Genomic DNA, 27288 nt, shown 5'->3' with positions numbered 1-27288 from the left:
TAGGGAAATGTGCATTTCATAAAGTGTATTTTGTGACTGCAAGGGTGCGCGGCCTGGCGTGTGACGTCTGGAGCTGCAGTCACGTGGTTAGTTGAACACTAGCGTGCGTTCCACGCTCCTTGCGAGCTTTTACATTTTGTTTTTGTATGGATGCCTGTTCACCCCGTTCAATAAACGGCTCAAAGTGTGTGAGTTCGCATCTCACACGATCATTTTGTGAGCGCTCGCTCACTCACTCCTGCGTGCATCTGATCAATGCCCAACAGGCCCATTTGTTGATTTAGTGCCCGCACGGCTGCGCGTAGTTTCGTGCGTGCCGCCAATCAGAAGGAGCAGAATCGCGACAGGATGCGAGCAAGGAGACGTGCCCGAGCTCGATTAGACTTCCGCTCAGCGAGAAGCCCGCAGATAGGACGCCGTGGACGATAAAAACGTGCACGTGCACACACGCCAGCGTTTCCTGCCAGCAAGTGCGCACAAAATGAACACGCGCTCACTGAAAATAAACACAAATTCATCAAATTAACATGCAATGAGCGCCCCTCCCGCCCCCCCCCCCCCACACACACAAACGGACGAACACAACATAAATCCCAGGAAACGAACACACAGACACACCACTGAACATTTACCGAATAAGTTAGCGAAAAAAAACCACACACGCACACACCTTCCAAATAAGCACACACCATGAACGCAAACATAATACAAGTGCAAATAAATGAGCACTGACAAACAGCAAATGCAGTCAAAACACAACTCAAAATACACATCCACGTACACAACAAACACATTAAGCACACAACACACGCACACAACTCGAACGCACAAAACGAACACTGATAGAAACGCACACAAAAAAAAACCCAATGCAAACATAAACCGAAAGCACAAAAATGGGCGCACAATACATAAAATTTATACAAAAATACAACAACAACAACAACAAAAACACGCTAAGCACAGACTCACACACAAACCGAACGCACAAAATATAACAATGTAATGAACACACAAAAAAATAACCCTCCCATTTCCAGATTGACAACACACATACACTAAACACAAATGAGCACACAATACTGTACATATTGAACACGCAAAAAAAAAAAAAAAAAAAAAAAAAGACTTATTCTGAAGTGCACTGACTGCATTTAATCAATGTTGGTAAATCACAGCTGAGATCTAATGGCGCACTCAGCGCACACACACACGCTCTCAGTTTAGGAGTGAAAGACTTTTGTGGTTTTTGGTCTTTCAAATCAGCAGCAGCCTCCAATCATTTCCTGCCTGCCTATCGGCCATATTATAAAAAATAAATGCATCAACACAATAAAAGTTCAGCAAAGGTTTTATTGTCAACTACTCACGCACAAGCTCACCTCCCTGTGTGTGTGTGTGTGTGCGCGCGCATGTGTGTGATGTACTGCAGACTCCCAAAGTGCTTTAAAAAATATGTTGAACATGGACGCTGTGCAAACAGCAACCAGATAAGTGTGATGTCATGACCGACACCTAGTGTGAACTGATAAAAACACCCAAACCACATCAGGTCCGAGTCCAAGTCCGGGTACATGTATAAGTCTAAGTCCAGAGTCTGGAGCGAGGTCCGAGTACAAGTCAAGATCCAGGTGCAGATTCAAATCCTGGTCCAGGTCCACTTCAAGATACATTTAAAAGTCCAGTCCAACTTGAAGTCAAAGTTCAGTTACAAATCCCAGTTCAAGGTATAAGGTTACGTCAAAGTCAAAGTACAGTTATAGCTCCGGGTCAAAGTCAAAGGTGTGGGTCCAGGTCCAGACCCAGGTATAGGTCTGAATCCAGGTGCAAGTACGGGTCCAGATGCAGATCCAGGTCCACTTCAAGATACGTTTACAAGTCTAGTCAAGGTTTAAGTCAAGGTAGTTACAAATACCAGTCAAAGTCCAGTTCCAGGTAGAAGTTGAAGTCAAACTCAAGGTATAGTTACAAGTAAGTCCAGGTCAAAATGAAGGTGCGGTTTCAAGTCCAGGTCCAGGTGTGTGAAATGGAGTGAACAAAAGAGGAAGAAGAGTGACAACTTTGGTAACACAACCAAGTGTCATTCACTCAACGTACTAACAACACAACACAACACAACACAACACAAGCAAACGCCCCCCCCCCCCTTCCTCGCTGCTTGTGGTGTGTGTTACCACGACAACCGTCCCTTTTTCCCCACTCATGTGTAGAGCCCAGTTGGAGAGGTACCGAGGCGCCCGAGGTCCATTTCCATTCATGATGGCTTGTCTCCGGGTAGATCAAAAAAAAAAAAAAAAAAAAAAAGATTGAAATGTGTCATTTCTGTCATGTTGGGGCAAAAAAAAAAAAAAAAAACCGGACAAAATGGATGCACACATACACACACACACACTGTAGAGTTATTAGTTTATAAAATAATGTTCATATAAAATCCCATTGAATGAAGTGTGATATAGAATAAAATGTTTTATTGTCTCTTTCCGGGTATTAATCCGCCACCTCCTGTCTCTGTGGGACCGGCACAGTCCAAGGCACAATCCCTTCCCAGGTCCGTGTTTCCCAATCCGGAAAGTTCCATGCGTCACACAGCGGTGGACTTACGACTTCCCACATTGGCAGTGGCGGCGGGTACGGAGAGCCTCAAAGCTTCGCCGTCCTCATCGTCCTCATCCTCCTCGCTGTCCGTGCCGCCCAGTTTGGGATGTAGCAAGATGCGGCGGCCGTTCCCGCCGTCGCCACCGTCCTTGGTGGCGTCCTCGTCCGAAGAGTGGTACGAGCCGTCGTCGTCGTGAGGGTCGTCGCGGTCGGGGAGGTGCGCGTAGTGGTTGATTATGTGGATGCCGTCAAAGGAGGCCGGCTTGGAGGAAACGCCGCGCTGCCCCTTTAAGCAGCAGATCTGTGCGAGCCAGACAATTAGGACAAGAATGTTGGATTATTAAAGCCGTGTACAAAAAGTAAAAAAGTAAGTATGACCAACACGACAACGTTTAAAAAAGATGATGTTAAAAAAAGGCACGTTTGAGATCATCAAAAAACAATGTCATAAGTGGGACGTTAAAATATATGACATCATTGAAAACGTTAAAGACAAAAATGATGACTACGATCCATCCATCCATTTTCGGACATTTATGACCCCAATAAATAAATGAGAATTCTGAAAAAAAAAAAAGATATAAAATAATAAAAATGTCCACGTAAAACATAAATAGAATCCTGACGTCACACCGTTCAAGTAAACCGGACTGACTTTCTCCGTCTGATTTGAACACCGTGCAGAATGAGCTTGAACGAATCACGGCGATGTCGGCTAACGTTAGCTTAGCAAGTGCGTTGATCCCCTCAATTTTCACCAAGACTTGGGCTCCGCTTTTGTAGAGATTGGACGCCATGTTGTCTTGACAACCTGACGATGTCTTGGCGGCGCACAGGAAGTGTTTTGGGTGTAGTTGACACTTTTGACTTATCTGTAAGCCTCACAGTCAAACCAAGCCAGGAAACAAATCTCAGAGCGCGGACGAAAAAGGCGATAAAGAAGAAGGCGAAGAAGTAGAAGAAGAAAAAAAAAAAGGTGTGAAAAGCTTGGTCATTACCTCATGTTTGAGCTCTTGAATATGATCTTTGAGGTCTCTGATGTATTGGTTGGAGTCACTGTGGTTCAGCTGGCCCTGCACCTTCCCTTCTTCTTTCTAGACCACCAAAAAACAACAGGTTAGCTTTTTTTTCCCCCATGTACTATATACATAGAGTGCTAATGTCAAACAGTGGTGCTTGCTGGCTAAAGCTAAAGTCAAAAGTATAAGTGAGTCAAAAGAGGTGCGATGTGATTGTGTTATCCAGCTAAAGCTAACGCTAGCAGTGTTCGCAAAAACTATCCAATACATTTATAACATGAAAAAAAAAGTAATTTTGATTAAACAAATTCAATCACTCATTAACCTTGTAGTTTAGGTCACAGGGTAGATAAGGTGGCCATGTCAGATGGGTGTGAGGGTGACAGCTACTCCCCCCCGTTATCTAAAAATAGCAACAATTTCCTGCAACACTGACGGGTCCCAATAGACCCCCGAAAGGAGGCCCAAAAACAAGCATGTTTTTGAGGTTTTTTTCCAGCTTCCTGGAGCTCAGCTGCGATGCTAAACAGGTGGCAACCAGCCGGCGAGCAGCGGCCGTTTAACGTCTCGGGAATGTTTTTCAAAAAAAAAAAAAAAAAGTTGTATTTGGTGTCAATCTGTCAGTAAGGAGCTTACAAAATAAAGCTTCACATTGGAGTTGAGTGTGAAACCACTTCCTGCTGGGCCCCACAGACGCCAGGAATGATAACGACCGGTCCAAAAGTTCATTACGCAGTCACATCATAATATTTTAATTCATTTAATAATGTTTTTGTGGAACAGGTTTTCTCCTACTCACTGAAAATCTCCTCAATGTTCTTTTTGGCAATAAAAATATTACTTTGGCACCATCTGGTGGAATAATTTCTCAAATTCTTAGGTTTTATTCACTGATAAGTGTTTTTTCATTGCGGTGTGAGATGTCCTGTTTTGCTGGCGGTCCTTGAATGCACCCTGTAGTCCATCAAAAGGGAAACTGAAAGTATGGTTTTGTTTCTCTTCCAACGCACCTAATAGCTGCTTTTGTCTACTTTGCCATTACATTGTGTGTGATACCTAACATTTATTATGTGTAAAAAAAGTTGAGTTTTAATGACTTAATACCATTTGTGTTAAGTGCTCGTGTGCGTATTTCAGTTAAGTGCTAGTGTGTTATTTAGGTTAGTACAACTGACGAGCCACCGATGAAGGTGGTTTGCTCGTGTTAAATAATTACTAAATAAAGTTGTTTATGTAACATGGGTGGATGATTGTGTACATGCTAGATGCTTGATGTTGGTGCTTTCGGATCTTTTCGGTCTTAGTGCTTTACTGACATCGACGATTTATTTTGTTTGACTTTTGAGGCCTGGCTGCACTCCAATTTGCATTACCTGAATCTCCAGCTCAGAGATCTGCTGCTGCAGCTCAGCCATGGCGGCCATGTTGTCAGCCTCCCGCAGCCTCACCGCCATCACATCCTCTTTGCTCTGGGGGTGAAAAACAAAACAAAACAAGACAGCACATTTATCAGAACATTTTTCCGCTCGACTCCAAGCGCGAGTCCGCGCGGAATCCGTCCGCTACCTTGCATTCCATCTCCGCTTGTCGCCGTTTGATGTCCTGGAGCTGCGAGTGGAGATCTTTGTTCTGAGTCGTCAACGTCTGAACGCGATCCTGAAGGCTTCGGGCTTCCTGCTCCGCTCGCCGCAGCTGATTGCCGTGAATCTGATTCTGGAAAATTCACAAAAATAAAATGCAATTTAAAAAAAATCCTTTATAAGATTAAAATCTCACAGATTTCAAGTTTTGAGGATTCATTTTGGGAGACAATCTTTGAAAACAAACAAACAAACAAACAAAAACTAATAGCAAAAAAAGCAATTATTGATAGTTGCTATCTATATGAATATAAATGAATTGTAAGTATTTGATGACTACATAGAAAGACCCCATTTAAACACTCCCTAGGCATTTTTATAGCATTAATGGCAGTAAGTTTTTAAAGGTCTTTAAACACATATTGAGCGCAAGAGCAAATGATAGCACAAAAATATTGTACGAACAGTGTAATGATCTGTGTGTTCACAGCAAACAAATTCTATTTTTTCCAAGCTAACAAAATTATCATCTCACAATATACATCAAAAATCATGCCCAAAGATGCACATTATTAAATGAACCTACAGCCGTCGCTTTCTGTAGGCATAAAAAGATGGATTACAGAGGACATTAAATTATTTCCAACAAAAAACGGGCTGTGTTGAAATACTTCCTGTTTTTGTTGTTGTTCCTTCAAATTGACACCAACTGAAACGAAATAGTTTGCTGCTATCTAGTGGTCAACAGTGGAATTACACACAACATACAACTGTACGCAAAAATACATATATTTTTTGTGTGTGTAGGTCTAACCTGGGTCTCCAGCTCCAGCATCCTCTGTCGACTCTCCCGCATTTCGGCCTGTGCCTCGGCCTCCCGCAACCGCACGCTCATCAGCTCGTCCTGCAGCTCGCTCAGCGTGTTCTTCTTGGGACTCTCCCGCCAGCGGCCGGACGTTCGGGCGAGGTGGCGCTGCGGGGTGCAGGACAAAGTTAGAAACCTTTCATGGGAATTAACGGGAATTGCTGGGAATGACTGCGACTAAACCGGGAATTAGCAAAATCATAATTGCTTTTGTTTTGGCTCTAAATCTGGTCAGTTTTGGGGCAGATTCATCCTAGCGGGATACATGGCCCAAATTGTGCTAAATCACAAGTAGCAGTCACCTCAAACAAAAAGCTGTGATATAGCTGTTTTTTTTTCTTTTTCTTTTTCCCCAGAATGACTCGGTTCTAACCTGCCAGTGGTCCTCCAGGTCTCGGACTTGCTGCCGCAGCTCCTTGAGGCCTGCGAGCGCCTCGGCCTCCCTGACCGTCACGGCCATCAACTCCTCCTGCAGCCGAGCCACGTTGGTGTCGTCTGGCAGCGACGTGTTGCGCTAACGCGGGTAGCCAAAGGACATTCAGGGACATTTTAGTACTTTTTGGCAGGTTCAAAATAAATTGAAGATTTTTTTAAGGCTTTACTGAGCTCAAGATTATATCGTTTGAAGCCATTTTGCTACTGTAAATATAAATGAAATGAAAGGAAACCTGCTATTTATCATTGATTTATTATTTTCTTCAACACAAAAAGGGACCACGATGTGGAATTTCTAAACATGATTAGATAGGGAAATATTTTAAAAAGACAGCTTAAGGATCCATCATCTCCTTATTTAAGCATACCTTTCCCTAAGCATTCGATTCTTTTTGTCAATTTAATTCTAACAATGTTTTTTGTTTTTTTTCTTCAAATTTTATTAACTCTACATTTTATAAATTGTAAATGTTCATTGCAGTCACATTTTTTTTTAAAAAGTGTTTTTGATAGAACACATTTAATTTTGATTTTTTTTAAATAATTTTTGGAGTGTACTATTAATTAGTTTTCATTTATTTTTCAATGTTATTGTTTAATTTCTTGTACTACATCCGTCCATTCTTCCAGTTTCAATGCCAACATATTGTAGTTAATTTTATTTTTAAATTAATTTTGCACTATACAAACTTAATGTTCTTATTTATTGTCATATATATTATTTTCAATTTATTGTACAATTGTAAATGGTTTGCTTTATTTATTTATTTTTTTAAATCAATTTAAAGGCTTTATTTATTGTACTCCATCCTGCAATTCTTCCACTTTCTATGCCACTTGTACTCATTAATATAATTTACTCATTTAATTGTATTTTTTTCTATAACACGTCTCATGCAATTTTATTTACACTGCATGTACTCAGTTCATTTTAAAATGTTTACTATGTATTACTACTTTTAATTTATTGTACTGCTTACAATTTAACTGAATGTCACTATAACTCTTTATTTTACATTTTGAGGCTCAGTGATAGGGTGCAAGTTTGTTATGCCTTTTGGTGTATTCTCTGCACCTCCTTTGAGCAGCATTGCAATTGTGCTGTATTTGTAACAGCATCCTAGTGAAATAAACACAGCGGCTCTCCATTGAAGCCAATTTGTCAGTCACCTTCTCCATGTCCAGGATCTTGTCCTGCATCTCCTTGAGTGCGCACTGGGACTCGGCCTCCTTCAGCCGGGCCTGCACCAACTCTCGCTCCAGTTGCAGCACCGCCTCCTCTGAGCAGCGTAGCGCCCCCTTCTGACAACACACCAAACACAAAATCAAAACAATTATGTTGTTGTTACCCTTTCTCTGAGGGAGAGAAATGCCAGCATGTTGGGAAGTCGGACAAGGTTAGGTACCTCACACTCAAACAGAGTTTATATACGTATAGTACAAACAGAGTATGTCGTAGTAGGAAGTAGAAAGTGTGTCGCAATGGTGAGAAAATATGACACAGTTCATGGAGTGAATGGCGAACACCGTGTATAAAATCCACTGATGCTCAACTTGAGCCATGTGGTTAGTCAGCTGAGTTGTACAGTCTGTAAATAAATGAGGATTTTGCCATCAAAAGCCATCTCTTAGTCTTGCCTTGTGGCCCGACGCATGGTGCGGTGGCCATGTTGCCCGCTGCATGAATAAATCACCCAAATGTCACATTATGTAAAACATGCACTGGTATGAATTAATAATGAAACATAATTATGCCAAGAGAGCACATATGCGAGGTGTGAAGACATTTGTGAGTGTGTACAGGAGGCACGTGATGCGTTCTACACATGCGTGTCCACGTGGTACTTCAGGCGTGTCTAAACACAGACCGACAATCGGGCCGAATATGAGCATCTTCTTGAGGCCCAATTATCAAACGTGATCCTGTGTTGTGGGGGGAGTTAAGAGGGATTTTTTTTTTCTTAAAGATTAGATGCTAATGCACTGAACGGAAAAGTTAAATGTAACTCAATTGTACTTGGGTGATGCGTTCACATACCACTAGGGAGAGCAGCTAACACCTCTGAGAATCTCTGGTTTAAGCTGTTAATATAGGCAACTATAGGCTTTTTTTAAGGGGCGGGAGCAATTACAAATTTTTTTCTGTATAATTTCTGTACACTATAAGTGTCTCTCAAATTTAAGATGTATAAAAATGTTTTATTAAAAAGCAGTATGCGTTCACCCTCCTTGACATATTGGTGGTCCTTAAATCTGGCTTGGCTCCCATGGGCAGTGGCGCCGCCCAGTGGCCATCCTTACCGCTTGCGGCTGCTGCTGAAACTTCCTGATGGTGTTGTTGGCCTGCTCCAGCTGAGCAGCGGCCTCCTCGCTCTGCTGTTTGACCGTGGCCAACTCCCGCTTGACCAGGTAGTTCTCCTCCGCCTCCTGAGCCCGAGTCACTTGTCCCTTCGGACGCAAACGACCGAAGGCGGGGGAGGGCGGACGGGGAGGTAGGAAGGAGGAAAGGTGAGCACGACAGCAAGTGAACGAAGACGGCGGAAGTGGAAGAAAAAGACTGGGGTAGTCTAAAAGGACATGCTGGTTTTATAAGGGTGTTTGTTTATTTTTTGGGAAACACCTGAACGAGGGAGTGCACACTGGGCTTGTAATACAACATTGTTCCTCCAGAGGCGCTAGAGTAGCACTAAAGGGGCCTTAAATGTTGATTGACGTGAACGTTTTAAACATCAGTGTCCTTACAGCTCTACAAGTGTTGGGATGAACATTCAAAAACGCAATCACAAGAGGGCGCCACTCAATCTAAACCCGACCCACCGAGCGTTTTCAATTCATGGATGACAAACTGATTTTTGTCATTTTTCTCGGAGGGCCATTCATGCATGTAAACCCATGTACCAGTATACCGTATATTGTCACATATACACAAAAAAATGTCTGACAACTGTCAAGATCAAAACACATAACATGCATCTAAGAATATGAATGCGGGAAGCCGCAACAGCTGTGTGAACACGTGCTACAGACAGAAATTACACCTCTTGAGACAAAACAGAAGAGATGAATTTTACTTGCCTGTGTTTTTCACGCAACACCGGGGAAGGTAGAATAATGCCATGTCTGTGTGCCCGTCCACGAAGCAGACGCGGCTTCCCGCATTCCGATAATGAGATGACATCATTGTCAGGTAATTTAGTCTGCCAAATTGCTGTGATAAAATAAAACGGCGTGTGCTGCAAGTCAGCATTTCCTGCTTCTTCTTTCAAAAAAAAGGCTTTGAGTGTGCTCACTTGTTCAGGTTAACAACAACATTTCACAATTGAATTGGATTCTGTCATTTTTGAGTTATTTCATGCACTTATTCAATACTGTTGAGAGCTATAATTACCTGTTGAATTGAGAAATGTAGCATCATTAACCCTGAATGTGCATCATTGCGCCCTTTAGGACTGACTAATCATCAGCATGCGGTGATGGGGGCGGGGGGTGCATCGAGAAAAATAAAGTGAGGGGAAAAAATACCTGGATCAATCTATCTGCCAAGGAAGCACTTTCCTACAAAAAACAGAGATATCCACAAAAGAGAGAGCAGAGAGACAATCCAGAGGACAGTTTAAAGCACACACACAAGATACTTAATGATTTTTGTTTGTTTTCAAGAAAATAGAAATGCAATGTAAAAGGCAATGTTCATTTCTACCTCCTAAAAGGCAGTGATTCCCAAACAGTGTGCCGCGCCACATCAAGTGTGAGTGTAAGCGATTATCAAGTAAGCCGCGGGAAACTATCCAATTTCACCCGAATGGTCTGAGAAAATGATGATGCATTATCGAGAACGGCATATAGGGCAGGCAGAACGATGAAATGCCACTAGATGGCAGAAGGCACATAACGCGTTCACCTGTTGCTATTCATACAACAATAATAGCTTTGTGTTCAACTAAACAGGCCCACATTTCACACTAAATAAGTAAATGTGTGAGTAAATTGCATCATGATCCATATTTCCGTATATAGGGTTCCCACGCTATATCGCGGTTGACTTACCACGGTCCTGCTATAGTGCAGTTTTTGTGGAATGTATGAAGAGTTCACTTTTTTTAGGATCTAGTCAAATGAATTTAATGCTGGTTTCTAGGTTAAAGCTAAGCAAAATAATATACATTAAGAGGCGAATTTGGCAAAGTCTTTCAAAGAAATCTTTGATGTAATTCCATCGCGAAAACAGACAAGTCCAAAAACAGACACGTCCAAAAATGCCCCTTTATAACTTTATAAACTTTAACGTAAGTTTATAATGTGTTTAAAATGGGTGTTTTAATCAATTTAAATGTGCGTTAAGTGTAAAAAAAAACAACATTTCCCCCCCCAAAGTATGGTCCCTCTATATCACAGGTGGGTCTGGAATCGTTCCCTCGCAAATAGAGAACGAGTCCTGGCAAGATCAGTCAAAATCCATCAGCACATGACGCAAACCCAAAATGGTTTGTAATTCCATAGAGATGCCACAAGATGACAGCAAAGCAATACTTTTGTATTAGACATGGCTTTGGCCTGAACACAGAAATAGTATATGGTGTCTTTCCCCCAAAAATCTGTGAACAGGCAAATGTGGTGACCAGATGTATTGAGTGACTTTTTTTGTATGGTGCTGCACTGTTGTTCTTTTTTTGCGCTTCGACTCAAAGGTTGGGAAACACTGTCCTACATGTTTACATCTGAGGGTGCAAAAAGGAACATTACATGCAAGAAAGTGAGAAACGCAGTTAGCAAAAAAAAAAAAATAATAATAAAAAAAAAAAAAGAGAGATGTGCTAGCAACAGTGACAGGAAGCAATGAGAGTGAAAGAGCGAGAACAAGAAATAGAGAGAGAGCGAGGGAGGATGTGTGAGGAGGGGGGCGCATAAACGAGCTTCCACGTTGGATGTCGTTAGTGATAAAGATCCTGCGATGAAGAGCCTGGCGACGTTTGGACTGAGTTAGAATCCGACCACCTGCCTCATGCTGGGCGGGGGCGTGGCGCAAACCTGACATGCACGCACGGCTCGGCCTCGGTTAGTGCCGTCGCCGTGGCAACCGACAGGCACGGTGACCCTTAAAACAGCCGGTTAGTGCGGGACGAGGAAGCCGCCACGGCACCGCGAGCATTCTCACCTTTTCGAGAGTGTCGATCCTCTGCTTCAGCAGGCGGTTCTCGGTGCGCAACCTCTGAGAGAGCCAAGCGTAATACGTCAGGGTAAAATCAATTACAAAAACCATAAATTAATAAATAAATCATTGAAGGTGTGTGGCTAGACTCACTTTGATCTCCACCTGCTCCTCCATCTCTTTGGTCTTGATGGTGGTGTATTCCTTCTCCAACCTGAGGCGAGCAAAAGACAAGAAAGTGATGATGCAACCAGGATGGTGTTTTCCCTGCTTGGCCACATGAGGGCGACAGAGAAAGCCACACGAACTATAACTTCAATCAGGGCTAGCAAAACCTTTTCTCTGGATAGTTCCTTAAGTATTGTCCCTAAAGTAAAGTATTACTGACTTGACACCACTATGTTTTAAAGATAGAGACACTACTGACATGACAATGATTTTAGTTTAAAGTGATACCCCAGAAAACTTCATTAGGGGTTTTAAGTAGCACACTAAAATCTTTTTACATGAAAAAAAGTGGGCCTGTGCTTACTTTTTCATCTTCTTGGCGTTGTACTTGAACTGATATGCTGCCTGGATGACCTTGTCGGGGCCAGTGTCCAGCTGGCGCGGGATGACCTTCTGAAAGTGCTATTTGGGGCGCAGAGGACCGATGAGCTCAGACAAACGTGCACAGACCAAACGACATGAAGGCCCACCTCGCTATATAGAAGCAAGCCGGTCGGTCGTACCTGTAACATTCCCTCCATGTCCAGCTGAATGAGCTCCGCCTGGTTCATCTGCAGGATGGCCAGGCCCACTCGGAACACGATCTCCAGACCCTGATCACAGACGGCATCACGAGTGACTGTGTGTCTCATGTGTATTTAGTTTCAAACTCAGAAAAAATTACAACATACCATATCCCCCCCCCAAAAAAAGAGTATATTGGGATTAAAAAAAAAAACCAACACATTTTGAACCACTTCCTTCTTCCTCCCACCAATTAAAAGGACTGATATGATTACGACATATCACTTAAATCTGACATCCCTGCATGACAAAAATCAAATGTGCTATCAAATAGCCGGGGATTACTTTTAATTGAGGACCTCGTGATTGATTTTTCAGCAGGTGGCGCTAATGGACAACGGACAAAAATCCATTTTAGTCTAATCTAAGATACTATCAGTCATCTGTCAATTACCCACCTCGCACATGAAGATGTCAAAGATCCGAGTGGCGACGGGTAATGGGAAGGAGGTGAGGAAGATGGTGAGGAACCAGGAGGAAGCGTACATGGAGGTGTGGAAACTCTGAGCCTGGAAGTGCACGTGGAGCTCGGGGAGATCCTCCTGGAAGGATCACATAGTCCAGTTAGATTGTTGACTAGTTTTGTAGTTTTCCTGCATGTCGGAAGAAGAAGAGTTGTGAATGACAGATTTTGTGCGCGCGGGATGATTGTGTTAATTTTCCAACGGGTAAACATTGTTTCAGGAAATGGAGGCAAGGCGACGGTATTATTAAGTTGCGTTTTTGGATTCAAGCCAGGAAAACCTCTGATCGATTTTTTTTTCACCTTACCCTTTGATAGAGCCTCCTACCTGGATCATGGACTCAAACTGATACATGCAGAGGCCCAGCTCCGCCATGCTGGGCTTGAAGAGCTCCCGGAGCCTGTAGTCCTGCATCAGCTTGACAAAGACGCAGAAGGCCTCCTCCTCGGGCATCTGGAGGACAAAAAAATAAAATAAAATACCTGTGAGGGTTTCTGCTTCCGTTGTCGAGCATGCGCGATGTCAGGACGTGACGATTACCTGCATGAGCAGCAGCCCGACGATGAAGGCGCTGCCTTGACAATAACCCACCTCGCGGTCCACCAGGGAGTAAGCCTGAGGAGCGAACAAGAAGAGCCTGATAAATGCACCAATGCTGCGAAAAAAAAAGGGGCTCATCGTTGAATACCTTCATGACATTGAAGAGAACCTCCTGGCCCAGGCTGTCCTTCTCCTTGAAAAAGTCATGCTCGGGGTAAGTGCGGGCGATGTCGCGGCGAATCAGCTTCTCGCAGGGCGACGTCATCTTCAGGAGGTCCGAGTACTGGTCCTTGATGGCCATGTTCTGGGCGTTGCACAGCAGCTGCCACACGATGGCCCGGAAGTGGTGTGGAATGCCCTTTCGGACGAGATCCTGGAAGCACGTTGACAACGTCAGCTCACATTACAAATCAATGCCGTCATATGCACTTCTAGATCCTGTTTAGGTGGTTTCTAGACACGACTGGATTTCACTGTGTGAATGTCAACTCAAATTCATAAAAAGCCAAAAGGTAAGCATAGCTGCACTGAGTTTTGTTTCAGCTAACTGAATTAGCGTGTGTCCAATGCAGGTGCCACATGAACGGATCGGCACAACCAGGAGACAAGTGAGTGAAGTGCCGCCTGCATAAGTGAAAATAGTTTTTGTCTTCACCCTATTGTTTTTGTAGGAATTATTATTACTCTCTGTTGTGAATCACATTTTTGAGGGCCTAAACATGAAAGAAAACTCACCGAAATTTGCATGCACATCGGGTCTGGCGAAAATGTTTACATTTTAATGTTGTCATACACAAGTACACCTACACAAAAAAAAAAATATACAGACCTGTTTTTTGTACTTGTGTATGACACGCCTTAAAGAGGTGTAACAGAGCCCTATCCCGATATGTTTCACCTAGGGCTATAAAAATTGAAAAGCACGTGTGGCACCCCGAGAGTCACAAAAAAAAGTCCTTGGTATCCATTTCCTAAAATGGACAGGAAGTGAGTTAGGACTATTTGAATGTACAATTTGGGCCCATTTTTGCACATTTATAGGCTTTATACTTAAGTGTCCTTGTACAAGAGATTTCATTTTATTTTCACTGTGTGCAATGTGGAAAAAAAAAAAGCTAAAAAAAAAAAACCTAATGCATCCACGCGCATGTACAGATTTTTGTTAATGTAATTAATATTCATGCTTTTTGTTGCCAATTTCACACAAAATTTCACCACATTATGCGGCAGAACTACCAGCCAAATCAGAGGCCGCCGTTATGGTTCGACACAGCTGCCCTCCAATTTTGTTCCGTGATAAGGAACGAATATAACGGTGCACAATGATGTTATTTTGACATGTTGTTTCCATGCATTACTGCTGACACAATGTGATTAAGAAACTTCCTGTGCTGACGGGGCACACTGGTCTTTCCTGCGATGATCTGCACACGTGTGTGTGTGTGTGCGTGTGTGTGTGTGTGTGACTGTTTATGTATGTGCATGTGCGTGTGTGTACATCTGGTCCGGCCAGGGTGCATTTGGGCCACAGGTTGACTTTGACCAGGACTTGTGCAGTTTACGCCAGATGGCTGCTCTGGACACGAGTGCAGTTTTCAGGCACCGTCGTCATCTTGTTAAAAATGTTTGTTCCTGGAGGTGACCAGCAGGTGGCAGTAATTGTGAAGCTGGGCCATATTACCAAAAGGGAGAAGAAGCAGGGTGCATAGCAAGCCCAAAAAACTAAGAATTTGACGCAACCATGACATGGATTTCTTTTTTTTTTTTTTTTGCAGTTTACAGTAGGAGCATAAAGGCCCTTTTTAAACAAGCAGTAGAGAGAGTATGGTTCAGTTTAGTATTGTTGCAGTATATCCGCTGTAAAAAAAGGTGTGACCCATACAGTCCCACTTTTCCCACTTTATCATCGGGTTGGCACTTGCAGCGACTATCAGGTATCAACATCAGCGTATGACTTCCTCCTGGCACAAGTGAGGCTTAAAACAGGAAAGGTGCGCCAAAATTAGCTTCACCTAAAATAACATGTCGAAGGCCACGTAGCAGGGGCGCCTTGTGCAAAGATAGCAACGGGAAATAGTTTCAAGTCCTTCAAGAGATCCAAGGAAAGGCCAAGGAGGATTATTTGTATAGCACCATTCACAAACGAGGCAAATCCACAGTTCTTTCCAGAGGCAAAGAAATTGTGATTAAATGAAAAGACAAAAATCAAGGTAAACTCCAGAAGGATGACCGAAAATGATGGCAGCGCAGCACTACGTTTGTCTAAGGGACGGCTCGTAACTGGAAAGAAAGCCATCGCGGTGGCAAACGTTTTTGGCTCCAGAAAGCGTCGCGCCAAATCTCACCTTGAGCTGCTTCTCCTTCTTCTTTCGCACCTCCTCCCACTCGTTGACGATGCGCCCCCACAGGATCCACGAGTCCTCCTCCAGGTGCGAGAGGTTGGACGAGGCCGACGAGCTGGACACCAGCGAGGAGCCGCTGTTCCGCCGCGAGCCGTTCATGGAGCGCAGGGATTTGCTGTCCGTCTCCAGGAGCCTGCGAGACAATCAAACAGTATTTAAAGTGTCAACATTGAACCAGACGAGGTTTTCATTTCATGTGTGTATAGGCACAAAAACAACAACAACAGAAACACTTTGGGGTTATGCTTTTGTGGTTAACATATTGTAACCCCTGTTAAAATGCTAATTCAATTGAGTCTGCTTATACAGTAAATAAAGCTTGCCGTTCCCTCTCCGCATTACGCTTCTTCAACCACCCGGGCGCCCGATCTTGGAAAATAGCAGCGGCAATGTTGACGTCACGCAGCAGGCTCGAGTTTCAGCTGCATCTGGGTCGCGTGGGCGGAACCCGCGGCCACAAAGGGCCAGGGAGCTTTCCACTCGACTCAGAGTACAAGTTGAACAAGAGGAACGCCCGCAATTAAGCTCACACACAAACATAACCGTGTGTGACCTAGCACTGCGCGTCAGCATAATTTCAGAAAGCCAAAGCCAAACGCCCCAAATTTAACACCTCCCATTCATTAGATGGGACTACAATATAGAGATGATAAAAGACATTTTGCAATCAAATTTTACATACTATATATTGAAAATGTATAAGACATTTTTACAGGTAGGTCGGTTGCAGCATTTCTTAATACAAATTACCTAAATCCAGTCCAAACAATCAGATCGTTGATCCATCGTCAACCTCTTGTGATGGGTGACCAAACAAAAGGCAATTATTAAGTCATTAAATAATTAAAAATGTCATTAAAATGTTTCAAAAATCCATTTAAAAAAACTACTTAATGAATTAGAAAGACTGTGAACTAAAAATTGGTCAAAATAACTGAAACAGGCTCAATCTATATCACATTTTAATAACATTTACTTTAAATATCTACAGCATTTAAATGGCTTCAGTCTAGTACACATGAAAGTAATTTATTTAGAACATTTTAAATATTTAATAAAAAAAAAAAATCTATCTGGATTGCTCCACTCAATTTATGGATTTAATCGTATTTCCCTTGTAAGCAGGTTCAACAATTGGTTCAAATATGTCAAGTTAATATTACTATTTTATGTTCATGTAACAACAACAATAAAAATGTGTGAAATTGACATTAGCAGCAGCATTATAGTACAGACATGTCACGCTAAACTGTTCAATGCTAATTCGAAAGGTTTCGTGGCATTAATAAGACCTTTGCAGTTTGGATTTTAAGGAAATTCAAAGAGTTTTTAAAGTTCCGTGGACCCGCTGGAATGCAAACACAAGCGCAGTTCGGCTAATAATTCACCAGCACGAGACGCTTGTCTGTAATAAAAAAAAATCCAATTGGACCTCCTTCAAGTCCAGAATGAGCGACGAGTATAAAAGCAGCATACCAGGACCAGTTCATGATGTTCTCTTCATTCTCATCTTCAAGGTCTGGAATGCTTTACAGACGAGTTTCTAGTGTGCTGCTCAACTACACTGTTGGACGATTTTTATCTGCTTTTGCAGGGTCCAAAGGCCTTGGAAAAAAAAAAAAAAAGCAACACAAACACGGCGGACTGTCCGAATTCAAGTCGGCCCTTGAACTCGCTTGATTACAATATTCTAAGGCCCTGTCTACATGTCATTGCGCGACTTGTGTTTTCATGCGAGTCAACGTGGATTCTCGCGGCGCTGCGTTGGTTATAGACATTCTCTATGCGCTTTTTGCTTACTTATTTGTCCGCAACCAACCACTGCTTCTTGTTGAAAGGTTTCAAAGCAATTCTGACCTCCTGTCGGTTCTCCCGAACGAGTTTGGCTCCGTGTTTTTGGTTTTGTAGCAGTGACGTCAAAGGACGGAAATTCCTTCTGAATGGACAGTATTTGGCTAACTACTGCCGCCTAGAGGCTTGGCGTGCGCTTGAAAACGCACTTCCGAAGTTTCGCGTGGATGCGTTTTTTTTAATGTGTATTCCAACGCAGGCGGGGGGGAGGGTATACGGTTGTTAAAAAAACCCCGGCTACGTGTAGACAAGGCCTTATTCACACAGGCCACCTGCAACATTGCCGCTTCAGGGCAATTAAAGTAGATTGGTCTGTGGGTTTCACACAGAACCCAGTAAAGTGTGATATTGACAGTCTAGAGGACTCATAAAATAATTCCAATCATTTGTTTACGAAAGAAGTTTTACAGGGAACCTTTTTCCACCACTCCGTTTGAAACAACACACACAAACAGATAAACAGCCAACCGACTCTACACACTCTTTTTCTGACACCCAAATCACTCACCATGCCAGGCCCCGCCTTTCAAAGCCATGCACACTCAGTCACAGAAAAAGGTGAGGATGGTGACCCCATATGGAGGGAAAATAATACCTTGGTGAGGGCTATTGTGCTCAATAATGCAAAATCAATAGGATCAACGGTAGAATAATTGATTAAAAAAAATATTTGTCCGCTGCAGCTCTAATATCAGACAGCTGGCATCCTGACTTTGAACCCCAAAGCTGTGAAAACACTGGGGAAGCCTCCCCACTCTTTGTCAATGCCTACTTTATGGGTGATGTGAAAGAGGCAGAACAAGTAATATAGTAAACCTCAGGTTACTTAGGCTAGTGCGCTAGCTAATATTATAACTACTGAATACCGTCGATTATGTAACAGGTTTATGATTATCTATATATGATTGGATTGGCTTGCATTCCATTCGGACTGATTTATACACTGTACAGTACTGTGGTCTCTAACAACACAAACAAGAATCAGCAAAGCAGCAACACCCTGCATCTAGCCTGTACACAATCATGACCATGTTACATAAATGATTACTCAGTTGTTCAATTATTCGACACAAACAAACCACCTTCAAGAGGCTCATCCATAGTATTAGCTAGCACACCGACCAAAATTACACACTAGCAAAAACCGATGTGACACCACACAGGAGCAAACAAATCTGCGCACTAGTACTTTAAAACAAACAGTTCACGTCATTTAACTCACATTTAGGCCTTTACACACAATAATAATTGTTAGGGAATAGTGGAAAATTCTAACAGCAAAGTAGACCTCACAGGCTATGAGTAGTAGCAGCAATAGGAGAGAAACAAAAAAATAACTTCCACTTTGATCGTTCCTTTGCAAGGTGTAATGGCGTAATTGTGGATTTTAACACAAAATACTCCCCCCCCATCACCTGTTCTGCTCCTCCAGCTTGGCGAGTAACTCCACGTCATCGGGGCTGAGCTGAGGCGGCGAGGACGGCGAAGACAACGACGGCGAGGAAGCGGAGGTTGGCAGGGACGTGGGCGGAGCCACCTGGCTAGCCATCTGACTGACCGTGTGCGACACCGACTTCTTCACCCATGAGAGAGTAGAACTCAGCCTACCAGAAACCTTGTCTGTCGCCACCTGCCCGGGAAAAATACACATCAATGATGGAGAGCAAACAAGCCTCATTTGCATTTGAGGGAGGTCTTTATTGACGGACGGCCACTAGTGACAAAGATGGTTGAAGAATTGTGACTGATGGAGGAGCAATGAAAACCATGTCCTGATTAGATGCATGACTAGCTAGGCTTTACACGATCAGGATTTTGGAACCAATCACCGATCAGCGAGTTTCAAACATGATAACAGATTTTTTTTTTTTTAAATGGGGAACAAATCTAAAAAATAATGTATATTTATGGCTCTTGCTTATATTTTATTTAAAAAATATATTGAAAAAAAAATGTATTTGGTATTTTATTTAAAATTTTTATTGCCCCCCCCCCCCAATAAAAAAAAATGTCCTAAACTTGAGCCGGGAGTACAATATCAAAAAGAAGAGTGTCCTGTTCAGAGGACTTGAAATGTTCACGTTATAGGCGTGTTGTAGAACAAGACCAAAACCAAAGACTGAAAAGTCTCTCTTGTAAAGAATTAACATCTGCTACAAAACCAAGCAAAGGTGACAAGGGAGCCTCCGCCTACCTCTAAAATTCCCTACCTGCTATTTTTTCCAAGTCACTGGCCGGCTTGTGTCCTGTCTTTGCGCGACACATACTCAGCAAATACAGTAGCATCCAGTCAAGCGTAACGCCAGCATGACATTCTGCTTCTGAACCTTCGACCGCTTTTAACACAGCGCATTTGGTCATATGCTTGATCACATTGGCAGGTCAAAGTGCTGCAGCAAAGATAGCGCCTCGTCGTCACAGGAAGTGCACTGCTGCGCTCACCTGCACGCCTGGAAATTCAAGCTCGCGAATTGAGCTTCGCTAAATTTGGGCGTCCTGGGAAGACTTTTACGAGTCCGGCTCTGAATAGCAGAAAATTGTCACTAAATGAAACCATCCCTAAAAAATGCCCAAAATGGCAGCAAAGCACTACTTATGTCTAAATGCAACTCCTTTACAGGTTTTTTGGCTCTTTTTTTGCATGCACTTTTTTTCAAATAATGCAACATAATTCAAATCAAATAACTTTGCAAAACCGCAACTTACAGCTCAAAGACCGCCAGGGGGTCCCCAGACCCCAGTTTTAGAAACATTGGTCTAGAAGGCTTTTTCCTCAGCCCCGCCTACCTCCAGAGCCAGGTGGTGGCTGTGGTCCGTCGGACATTCCATTTGCGAGGCTTCCCCATAAATCCGGACAGCTCAGCTTTTGTGTGCCGGAAGGCTAACCACACCCCCCCCCAAAAAAAAGAAAGAAAAGAAGAAGAAAAGAAAACAGCGAGGCGGGGGCGGGGGGCCCTTGAGACGTGGCGTGTATAGCTAATGAGCGTGTAACGCAAAAGAAGCCACTCATTGAAATGTTTCACAAGCCAGAGGACTTTTCAGACTGCAGCTTGTTCCTCTTCCTGCGCTCCACGCATATCAACGAACCACAATTTGTACACACATACTTTACTTGTATTTTCGCTTTTCTTTTACTACGAAGGCTGTAAAATAGACCCTAAAACTGTGTAAACGTCACCGGCCTCTCAAATGCAAGCAATTGACCCCCTAACCCCCCCCCTCCTAAAAAGGTTTATATAGTTTCCTATAGTTGTAGTTCAAACCGTAAAACATCTTCAAACTCGTCTTGCATAACCCTTAAAAATAAAAGGCTTACAGATCATTTGACTTCGAGAAAAATGCACCAGCAAAAACATACAAAAGACTCTTCGCGACTTCCACTAATAACCCATGTTACACTAAGCTCCGCCCCGATACAAATACTGGCGCCATCTTGTGGAACATTCAAGAAAAAGCACAAAAACAGATATCGTATAGATTACTGTAGTGACAGCTACATAAGTCACCAACTTGTTATATAAAAAAACATTGCTTTGTTGTCATCTTGGATTTGCCATTAACTTTAATTCATTGCTTTTTTTTTTTTTGCTATCGGCATTTTCAGATATCCTGTTTTGTTGGCGGTCCTTGAATGCACTTTGTACGAGGGGAGAGTGAAAGGGAAAGTTTTTGCTTATCTCCCGATGCAGCTACTACTGCTGAATACTACTAGCAGCTACTACTACTAAAGAGTAGCCTGTGTATTCGCCTACATTCTTAACATGTTATTGTGTGTAAATGTCGTAGGGTGAGTTTAATGACTCTTCCAGTTTGTGTGAAGTGCAAGTGTGCACATTTATTTGACCATGTGTGATGTCACATCACTTTGCGCAGGAATATTATTTAGGCTAGTATGTAAGCTAACACTACTGATGTCAATGTGAAGGTTGTTTGTTTAATTTGAATAATTTATCTACTGTCATGCAACATGTGTTCACACTCATGTACTTGCTAGATTACATGGTAAAGATAATATGCCAATTATTCTTTGTCTGTGTTGTTACATTCCACAGTAACTAAATCAACTCCATGAGCAACTACAGCGCAGCTCAGCCTCTGGCTCGGAGACGTCACATCTTTTGACAGTTCAACTGTCGAGGCATTTGAAACAGTGTCAGGCCATACTGAATAGTGTGGTGCAGGGGAAAAAAACTCAATAATATACTTTCTGGAAAAAAAAGAGATTCTTTGACTTTATTTTTCTTTTACTTTTTAGAAACTTTTACACATGAATAAATATTCTATTTATTTATATATTGAATATATTATTAGGTTTATTTGATAATCTTTTATTTATTGGAATTTACTACAGTCTGAAACGTGTTTCTATTTTGATAAATTTAAAAAAAAAAAATTGAGGGCATACATTTACACCTTTCTAGTACTGTAGAACTTTGAAGTTCCACTGTATGTTTGTTAGTTGGTTTTGTAGTTTGCAGCTCATATTTTGGTATCCGTAGTTTTCTCAATATTGGACACAGCTGCTCTCAGTAGGATGCAGTGCAGCTGAACACCCCTTCACGCACAAAATGACAACTCATTAGACTCAAAAGCGCTTTAAATTCAGCTATCGGGCTGGAGTCACCACACCGATGCTGACTGATGTGCAACATTAACACTTTTATTTCCTCCTTTGCTGCTGCCTTGTCATCACCGCACTAAACTAAAACGAGGACAAACCCACAAGAAGGAGTCGTGATGGACTTACTGAATCCGCTCTGGTAGAAGCGCATGTTGCCACTTGCAGATCAATGCTGATAAAATCACTTCATCTCACGGACTCGGGTTACGCTGAGTCACTCGCTCAAATTGTACGAGACACTTGAGGCAATGTCGTTTCCGGTTTATAAAGTATATGCACATACTACTCAAGTTTCATTTTGCTTTATTTTTACTGTAAAGGCCGGAAAATAGACTTTGTTCGTGAGTTTAATTTGTTCTGAAAGCACACTTTTAACTCACACACATCTCAAATCACCTTTCCCAATTGAAATGAATAAACATGCAATTAATACGTTCTAGTGTGCCAAAACGTTTTTTTTTTTCAGGAAGAATGGCACTCTCCAGTATTCTCCAGTTGTACTGTATAAAAAAATTATGAAAAGAATGCCAAGTCATGCTCGCAACGCGGGACAAAAAAAAATGTTGGTCAAGCGGCGGCCTGAAGTCTAAAAACTTCTAATTTGGGTCACTTGTAAGTCAAGGTACCACTTTACCCTTCCCCCTCACAATACAAAAAAGAGTCATGTGTTGACTGTTGGCTCGAGTCAGTGAAGCGAGTCATTTGAGTAAAGAATCAGTGAATCAGTGTTGTTGCTAGTGAGTCGGCTCACTTGAGTTGGTGAATCAAATCATCCTGAGTCTGTGTTTCTGACGAGTCGGCTAACTTGAGTTTTAGTGAACACCTTCCTCCGAGTCTGCAAACTCAAGCCAGTGAACCAAATCATCTGTTAATTACAGTCAGAGACCAAATAATCCAAGTCTACCGTGTTTACAGTGAGCCTGCCAACTCAAGTCAGTTATCAAAAACATCCGAGTCAGCCTTGTTATTAGTGTCTGGAGTCATTGAACCAAATCATGCAAGTCTGCCATGTTACCAGCAAATGGGCTAACATGAGGCAGTGAATCAAATCATCTGCATTGAACCAAATCTTGAGTCCTCAAACTCGAGTCACTGAACAAAGTAAATCAGGTTTGCAGTGCATCCATTGTGCAATCCTCCATTGTGTCTCCAGTGACTCCACTAACTCATCATTTGCACGTAAAAACAGCCAGCCAGAGGACTCAGAGAAGATCCTGGACTTGTGTTTCCTGATCCAGTATGATTCAAATCATAAAATGTAAGCTGATTCAGGAGTCGTCCGACTCTATATCACATTCAGTCGTGACATTGTGTTCTTCCTCATCTTTCATCTGTTGAGCAGACAAGCGACCCACTTGGAAGCAACAATACAAGGAGCAACATCTGCTCCTTTTATGGCTGCCTGGTGTTGAGTGTTGAAAGGAGATACTCATCATCGAGCATCCACAGTGTTACCAACTAACTCGCCACCTCAGGTGAATTTAATATCCCAGCACACAAGTTTGCGAGATAAACAGTCGAGTTTTCAATTTAAGGTCACAACTTGTCTGCATAATCACAAAAGAGGGACCCAAAGCTAACGATGCGGCTAGCTGGCTAACAGCTAACTCATAAAACATTACATGTAATGCTAATTTCTAATTAATCATTAATAGCCGGTGTTTTATGGAGGATTTCAGCAATTAGACAGACCCGAGAGGAAGAAGAGAGAAAAAGAAATAGAACAGCCATTTACCTTGAAGCGATTTTAACACGGCGAGCCAAACTTCCTCGCTTGGCTTGCTTCCCGTGCATCAAGCTATCGGACGGCGCATTCTCGCGTAGAAACAAACCAAGAAAAAGTTGTTTTTTTCCCCCCGACTCTTTTCCACCAGGACGCGCTAGCGTTGCTTAGGCTTACTGTCGGGTGTCTCCTCGCGTGGGCTGGGTGCCATTGCGGCCGTCTAATACGTGGACAGCAAAGTCTCAGGCAGACGGCCTATGTGTACAGGCGGTGTTTACATGCTACTGCGCATGCGTCACCTACTCGCTCTTCGCCTCGACGTCAGTGACGCCGCCTGTCTGGAGTGCGCAACTACACCTCAAATATGACACTTGGTTTCATTCATCACGAAAGAAAGGGTCATAGTACTTTTAGTCATAGTAAACTACTTTATTCTTTGCTTTTAAATGTCTTCAACTCCACAATTTCCCCCCTTTCTTTGAAATGTCTTAATTTCTTTTGTTTGTAAATGCCTTTGAATTAAGTATTTTTAACTATGTAAAGTGCTTGTGTATGAAGTGCACTAACCTATATAAATAAAGCTGCCTTGCCTTGCCTTTTGGTGGGGATGACTTACATTTCCGTCCATTTTAATGGGGAACAATAATTTGAAATACAAATTTGAGATATGTGTTTAATTTGTTCAGTGACCACAGTCATACAAACGTACCATTGTATACTGGATGGTGAAAAGTATCTAGGCATTAGGTATTGCTTTTTTAAAAAATTATATCACCGAAGTCACTAAAAAAAAGCGTTTTGAACAGAAAACAGTAATAATAGTATTTCTTAATGTATTTTTTCTTATTTTCCAGGTGCCCAAAATGAACATGTAGTCATCATAATGTGCCACCAGTGCTCCCGTTGAAACATGAAGATTTACTTTAATTTCCCCCCGTGATAGAGAACATGTATCACTTGTTTCAATAAATTTGTAATGGAAATCCGGATTTTATTTCCTATTTTTAATGCCGAGTCACTTTTCACCCACTATGTAGTATCTATTCATCCTTTTTTTTTTATTAAGTCCCACATATTTGACTGTTCATTTGCTTTTGAAACAATTGTATTGGATTGTGAAGAGCCTTTGTGGAGTGTGGCCACAATGCACAGTGTAATTTTATGTCCTACTATAGATTTTAAACAAGATAAGACTCTAACAAAAGGCACCAAAACGTATCTTTTTTCTCAATTTTTTAACACAAAACCTCCATAAACTCCTGTGTTTGGCCTTTAAAAGGCACAAACCCCCAAAAGCTATTGTTAAATGTCTTAATGTACAGTATGTACACATAGTCACTCTAGTGTGCCCCTCTTATCTGATCAGCACCTGACTCCCAAGAATGCCTTACCTGAAGTTCAGCTGGCATTTAGAAGAAAGATAAATCACTGCAACACTTGTTGCGTGTCAGATTACTGGTGGCTCCTTGAGTTAAGGCATCTTGCATTAATTGCAGAAAAGTTCAACAAAAATAAGCTATAATAAGCATAATCCACAATTATGGTGCAATGTATCGTCTCAGTCTGTCAACCAGTGAGCGAAAATGTATCCCAGTGGATAGAAAGTGAAGGTTCCCACCAGCGTGTCAGGGCAATGCCTCCCTACCTGCTGGAGTGAAAATGTGACTAATGCGACGGCCTGCGTTCCATACCGCACAAGCAGCCGTGAAACCCACTTTTCTGGTTTCACACCAGCAACGCTGACGCATTTCTATTGTTGCTGGCTGGCAGGGCACTCCTGCCTGCGCACGCAGTAATAGAAAAAAAAAAAGAAGAATATGACGCAGAACATCTCCATGGTGAGAGGAGAATAGAATATTTTCTATTTCGGACATGTTTTGATCCATCTTAATGACTGTTTGGGAGTAAAACCTGCACACTGATTTGTTAAAACTGTCAGTTTTTAAATTGGTAAAATGATCTGAGAACAAACGAAAGCCCTCTCTGGCATTTTGTAATTTTTTGATTTTAACAAACCACTACCCAAGGAATAACAACCAATTAGTCAGAAGGGTGGCGGCACGGTGGTCGACTGGTTAGCACGTCCGCCTCACAGTTCAGAGGTCGTGGGTTCGATCCCGGCTCCGGCCTCCCTGTGTGGAGTTTGCATGTTCTCCCCGTGCCTGCGTGGGTTTCCTCCGGGTACTCCGGTTTCCTCCCACATTCCAAAAACATGCATGGTAAGTTGATTGGATACTCTAAATTGCCCCTAGGTGTGATTGTGAGTGCGGATGTTTGTCTCTGTGTGCCCTGCGATTGGCTGGCAACCAATTCAGGGTGTCCCCCGCCCACTGCCCAAAGACAGCTGGGATAGGCTCCAGCACGCCCCGCGACCCTTGTGAGGAGAAGCGGTACAGATAATGGATGGATGGATAGTCAGAAGGCATGACAGCCAAGGCGTCAATCATTTGCCGTGCACTGACAGGCAAACAAACCTCGCGCTGACCTGTTAGTTTGGGTGTCAGGAGATTTGCTGAAACTATGTTGGAAAATCCACCTGAGTAAAGTAAAGGGCAGTAAGAAGTAGCGCTATGAAGAGAGCTGAGGCAGCCTTTTGATGTGAAAGATGCGGTGCCCGATGGTCTTTTGATGACATGAAATACACTTTGGAGAACGAGTGGATGAGGAGGTGCAGCGACATGTTCCTTGCTCACCAGCTACACACGCATGGACAATCCTCCATTTAATATCTGCTGCCTCAAGCGCATGATCAAAAGAGCGCTGTTATGTGTAGCAGAGGCTTAATTTACGAGCGCAGGCACATTTTGATCGTAACGCCCGCCCCACAAGCATCGCATGTGCTGCCACAGATGGCAAAAGTGTGAGAAGCACAGATCTTCCCATGGGCAGTTCAGCTCCCACCTCTCTAGCTCGTTAAAACACTTGGCACGGCGTGGTTTTTAATGTCACCTGCATGGCGTGTCCCATCTCAAAATATAAACCATTTCTCATCCCTGAAATGTTTTCGACACATGCAATTGTGCACTTCGGAGGCTTGACAAAACTTGCGAAGTACATTTATTTCTAAAAATTCTGGAATAACATGCCAGTGTGCACCTTGTTTGCTGTTTCTAGTGAACCCGTTGCAAACCTTTGCAATGAATTATGGCATTGTTTTCTTTGTGTCCTCCTCCTTATCCGACAGTGAGTATACACACATTACCTTTCGTTGGACCCAACATGGACATACCCGTATGTTGAAAATGTTGCCAT

General features: G+C 42.6%; 1 protein-coding gene and 1 long non-coding RNA gene across 6 annotated transcripts; one reads left to right on the top strand and one right to left on the bottom strand.

The window, feature by feature from the left end:
• Positions 1–1333: 1333 nt before the first annotated feature.
• evi5b (ecotropic viral integration site 5b) lies at positions 1334–25690 on the bottom strand. 5 transcript variants are annotated; one of them, XM_086047555.1, is made up of 20 exons: positions 25428–25690; positions 19108–19322; positions 15785–15974; positions 13588–13812; positions 13440–13514; positions 13227–13352; positions 12834–12977; positions 12375–12464; positions 12176–12273; positions 11797–11857; positions 11650–11703; positions 10017–10049; positions 8796–8942; positions 7665–7796; positions 6433–6573; positions 6009–6167; positions 5181–5327; positions 4988–5083; positions 3594–3689; positions 1334–2896 (listed from the first exon to the last, which is right to left on the bottom strand). In XM_086047555.1, the coding sequence occupies exons 1-20, from the start codon at positions 25443–25445 to the stop codon at positions 2582–2584; spliced, it is 2562 nt and encodes an 853-aa protein (XP_085903681.1). In that variant the 5' UTR covers positions 25446–25690; the 3' UTR covers positions 1334–2581. The 5 variants fall into 5 exon arrangements, with proteins under 5 accessions (XP_085903681.1, XP_085903684.1, XP_085903682.1 ...); XM_086047558.1 differs by lacking the exon at positions 25428–25690 and adding an exon at positions 24049–24322; XM_086047556.1 differs by lacking the exon at positions 10017–10049.
• LOC147139124 (uncharacterized) lies at positions 23450–25025 on the top strand. The gene is made up of 3 exons (XR_015089001.1): positions 23450–23571; positions 23656–23788; positions 24891–25025. It is a non-coding gene; the product is annotated as an uncharacterized LOC147139124 (long non-coding RNA).
• Positions 25691–27288: the final 1598 nt, after the last annotated feature.

The sequence above is a fragment of the Filicampus tigris genome, chromosome 12 (assembly GCF_054856515.1).
Source record: "Filicampus tigris isolate MCC_2025a chromosome 12, RoL_Ftig_1.0, whole genome shotgun sequence".
NCBI classification, from domain to species: Eukaryota; Metazoa; Chordata; class Actinopteri; order Syngnathiformes; family Syngnathidae; genus Filicampus; species Filicampus tigris.
This window is presented reverse-complemented; position numbering and strand designations above follow the sequence as displayed.

What these genes read in the sequence shown, in the direction of transcription:
- evi5b (XM_086047555.1), bottom strand. An exon ending in ACATGGAGGGAATGTTACAG is followed by an intron (nt 12,274 to 12,374) that starts GTACGACCGACC and finishes CGCCCCAAATAG; the next exon opens with CACTTTCAGAAGGTCATCCC. An exon ending in AACGCCAAGAAGATGAAAAA is followed by an intron (nt 11,858 to 12,175) that starts GTAAGCACAGGC and finishes TGCTCGCCTCAG; the next exon opens with GTTGGAGAAGGAATACACCA.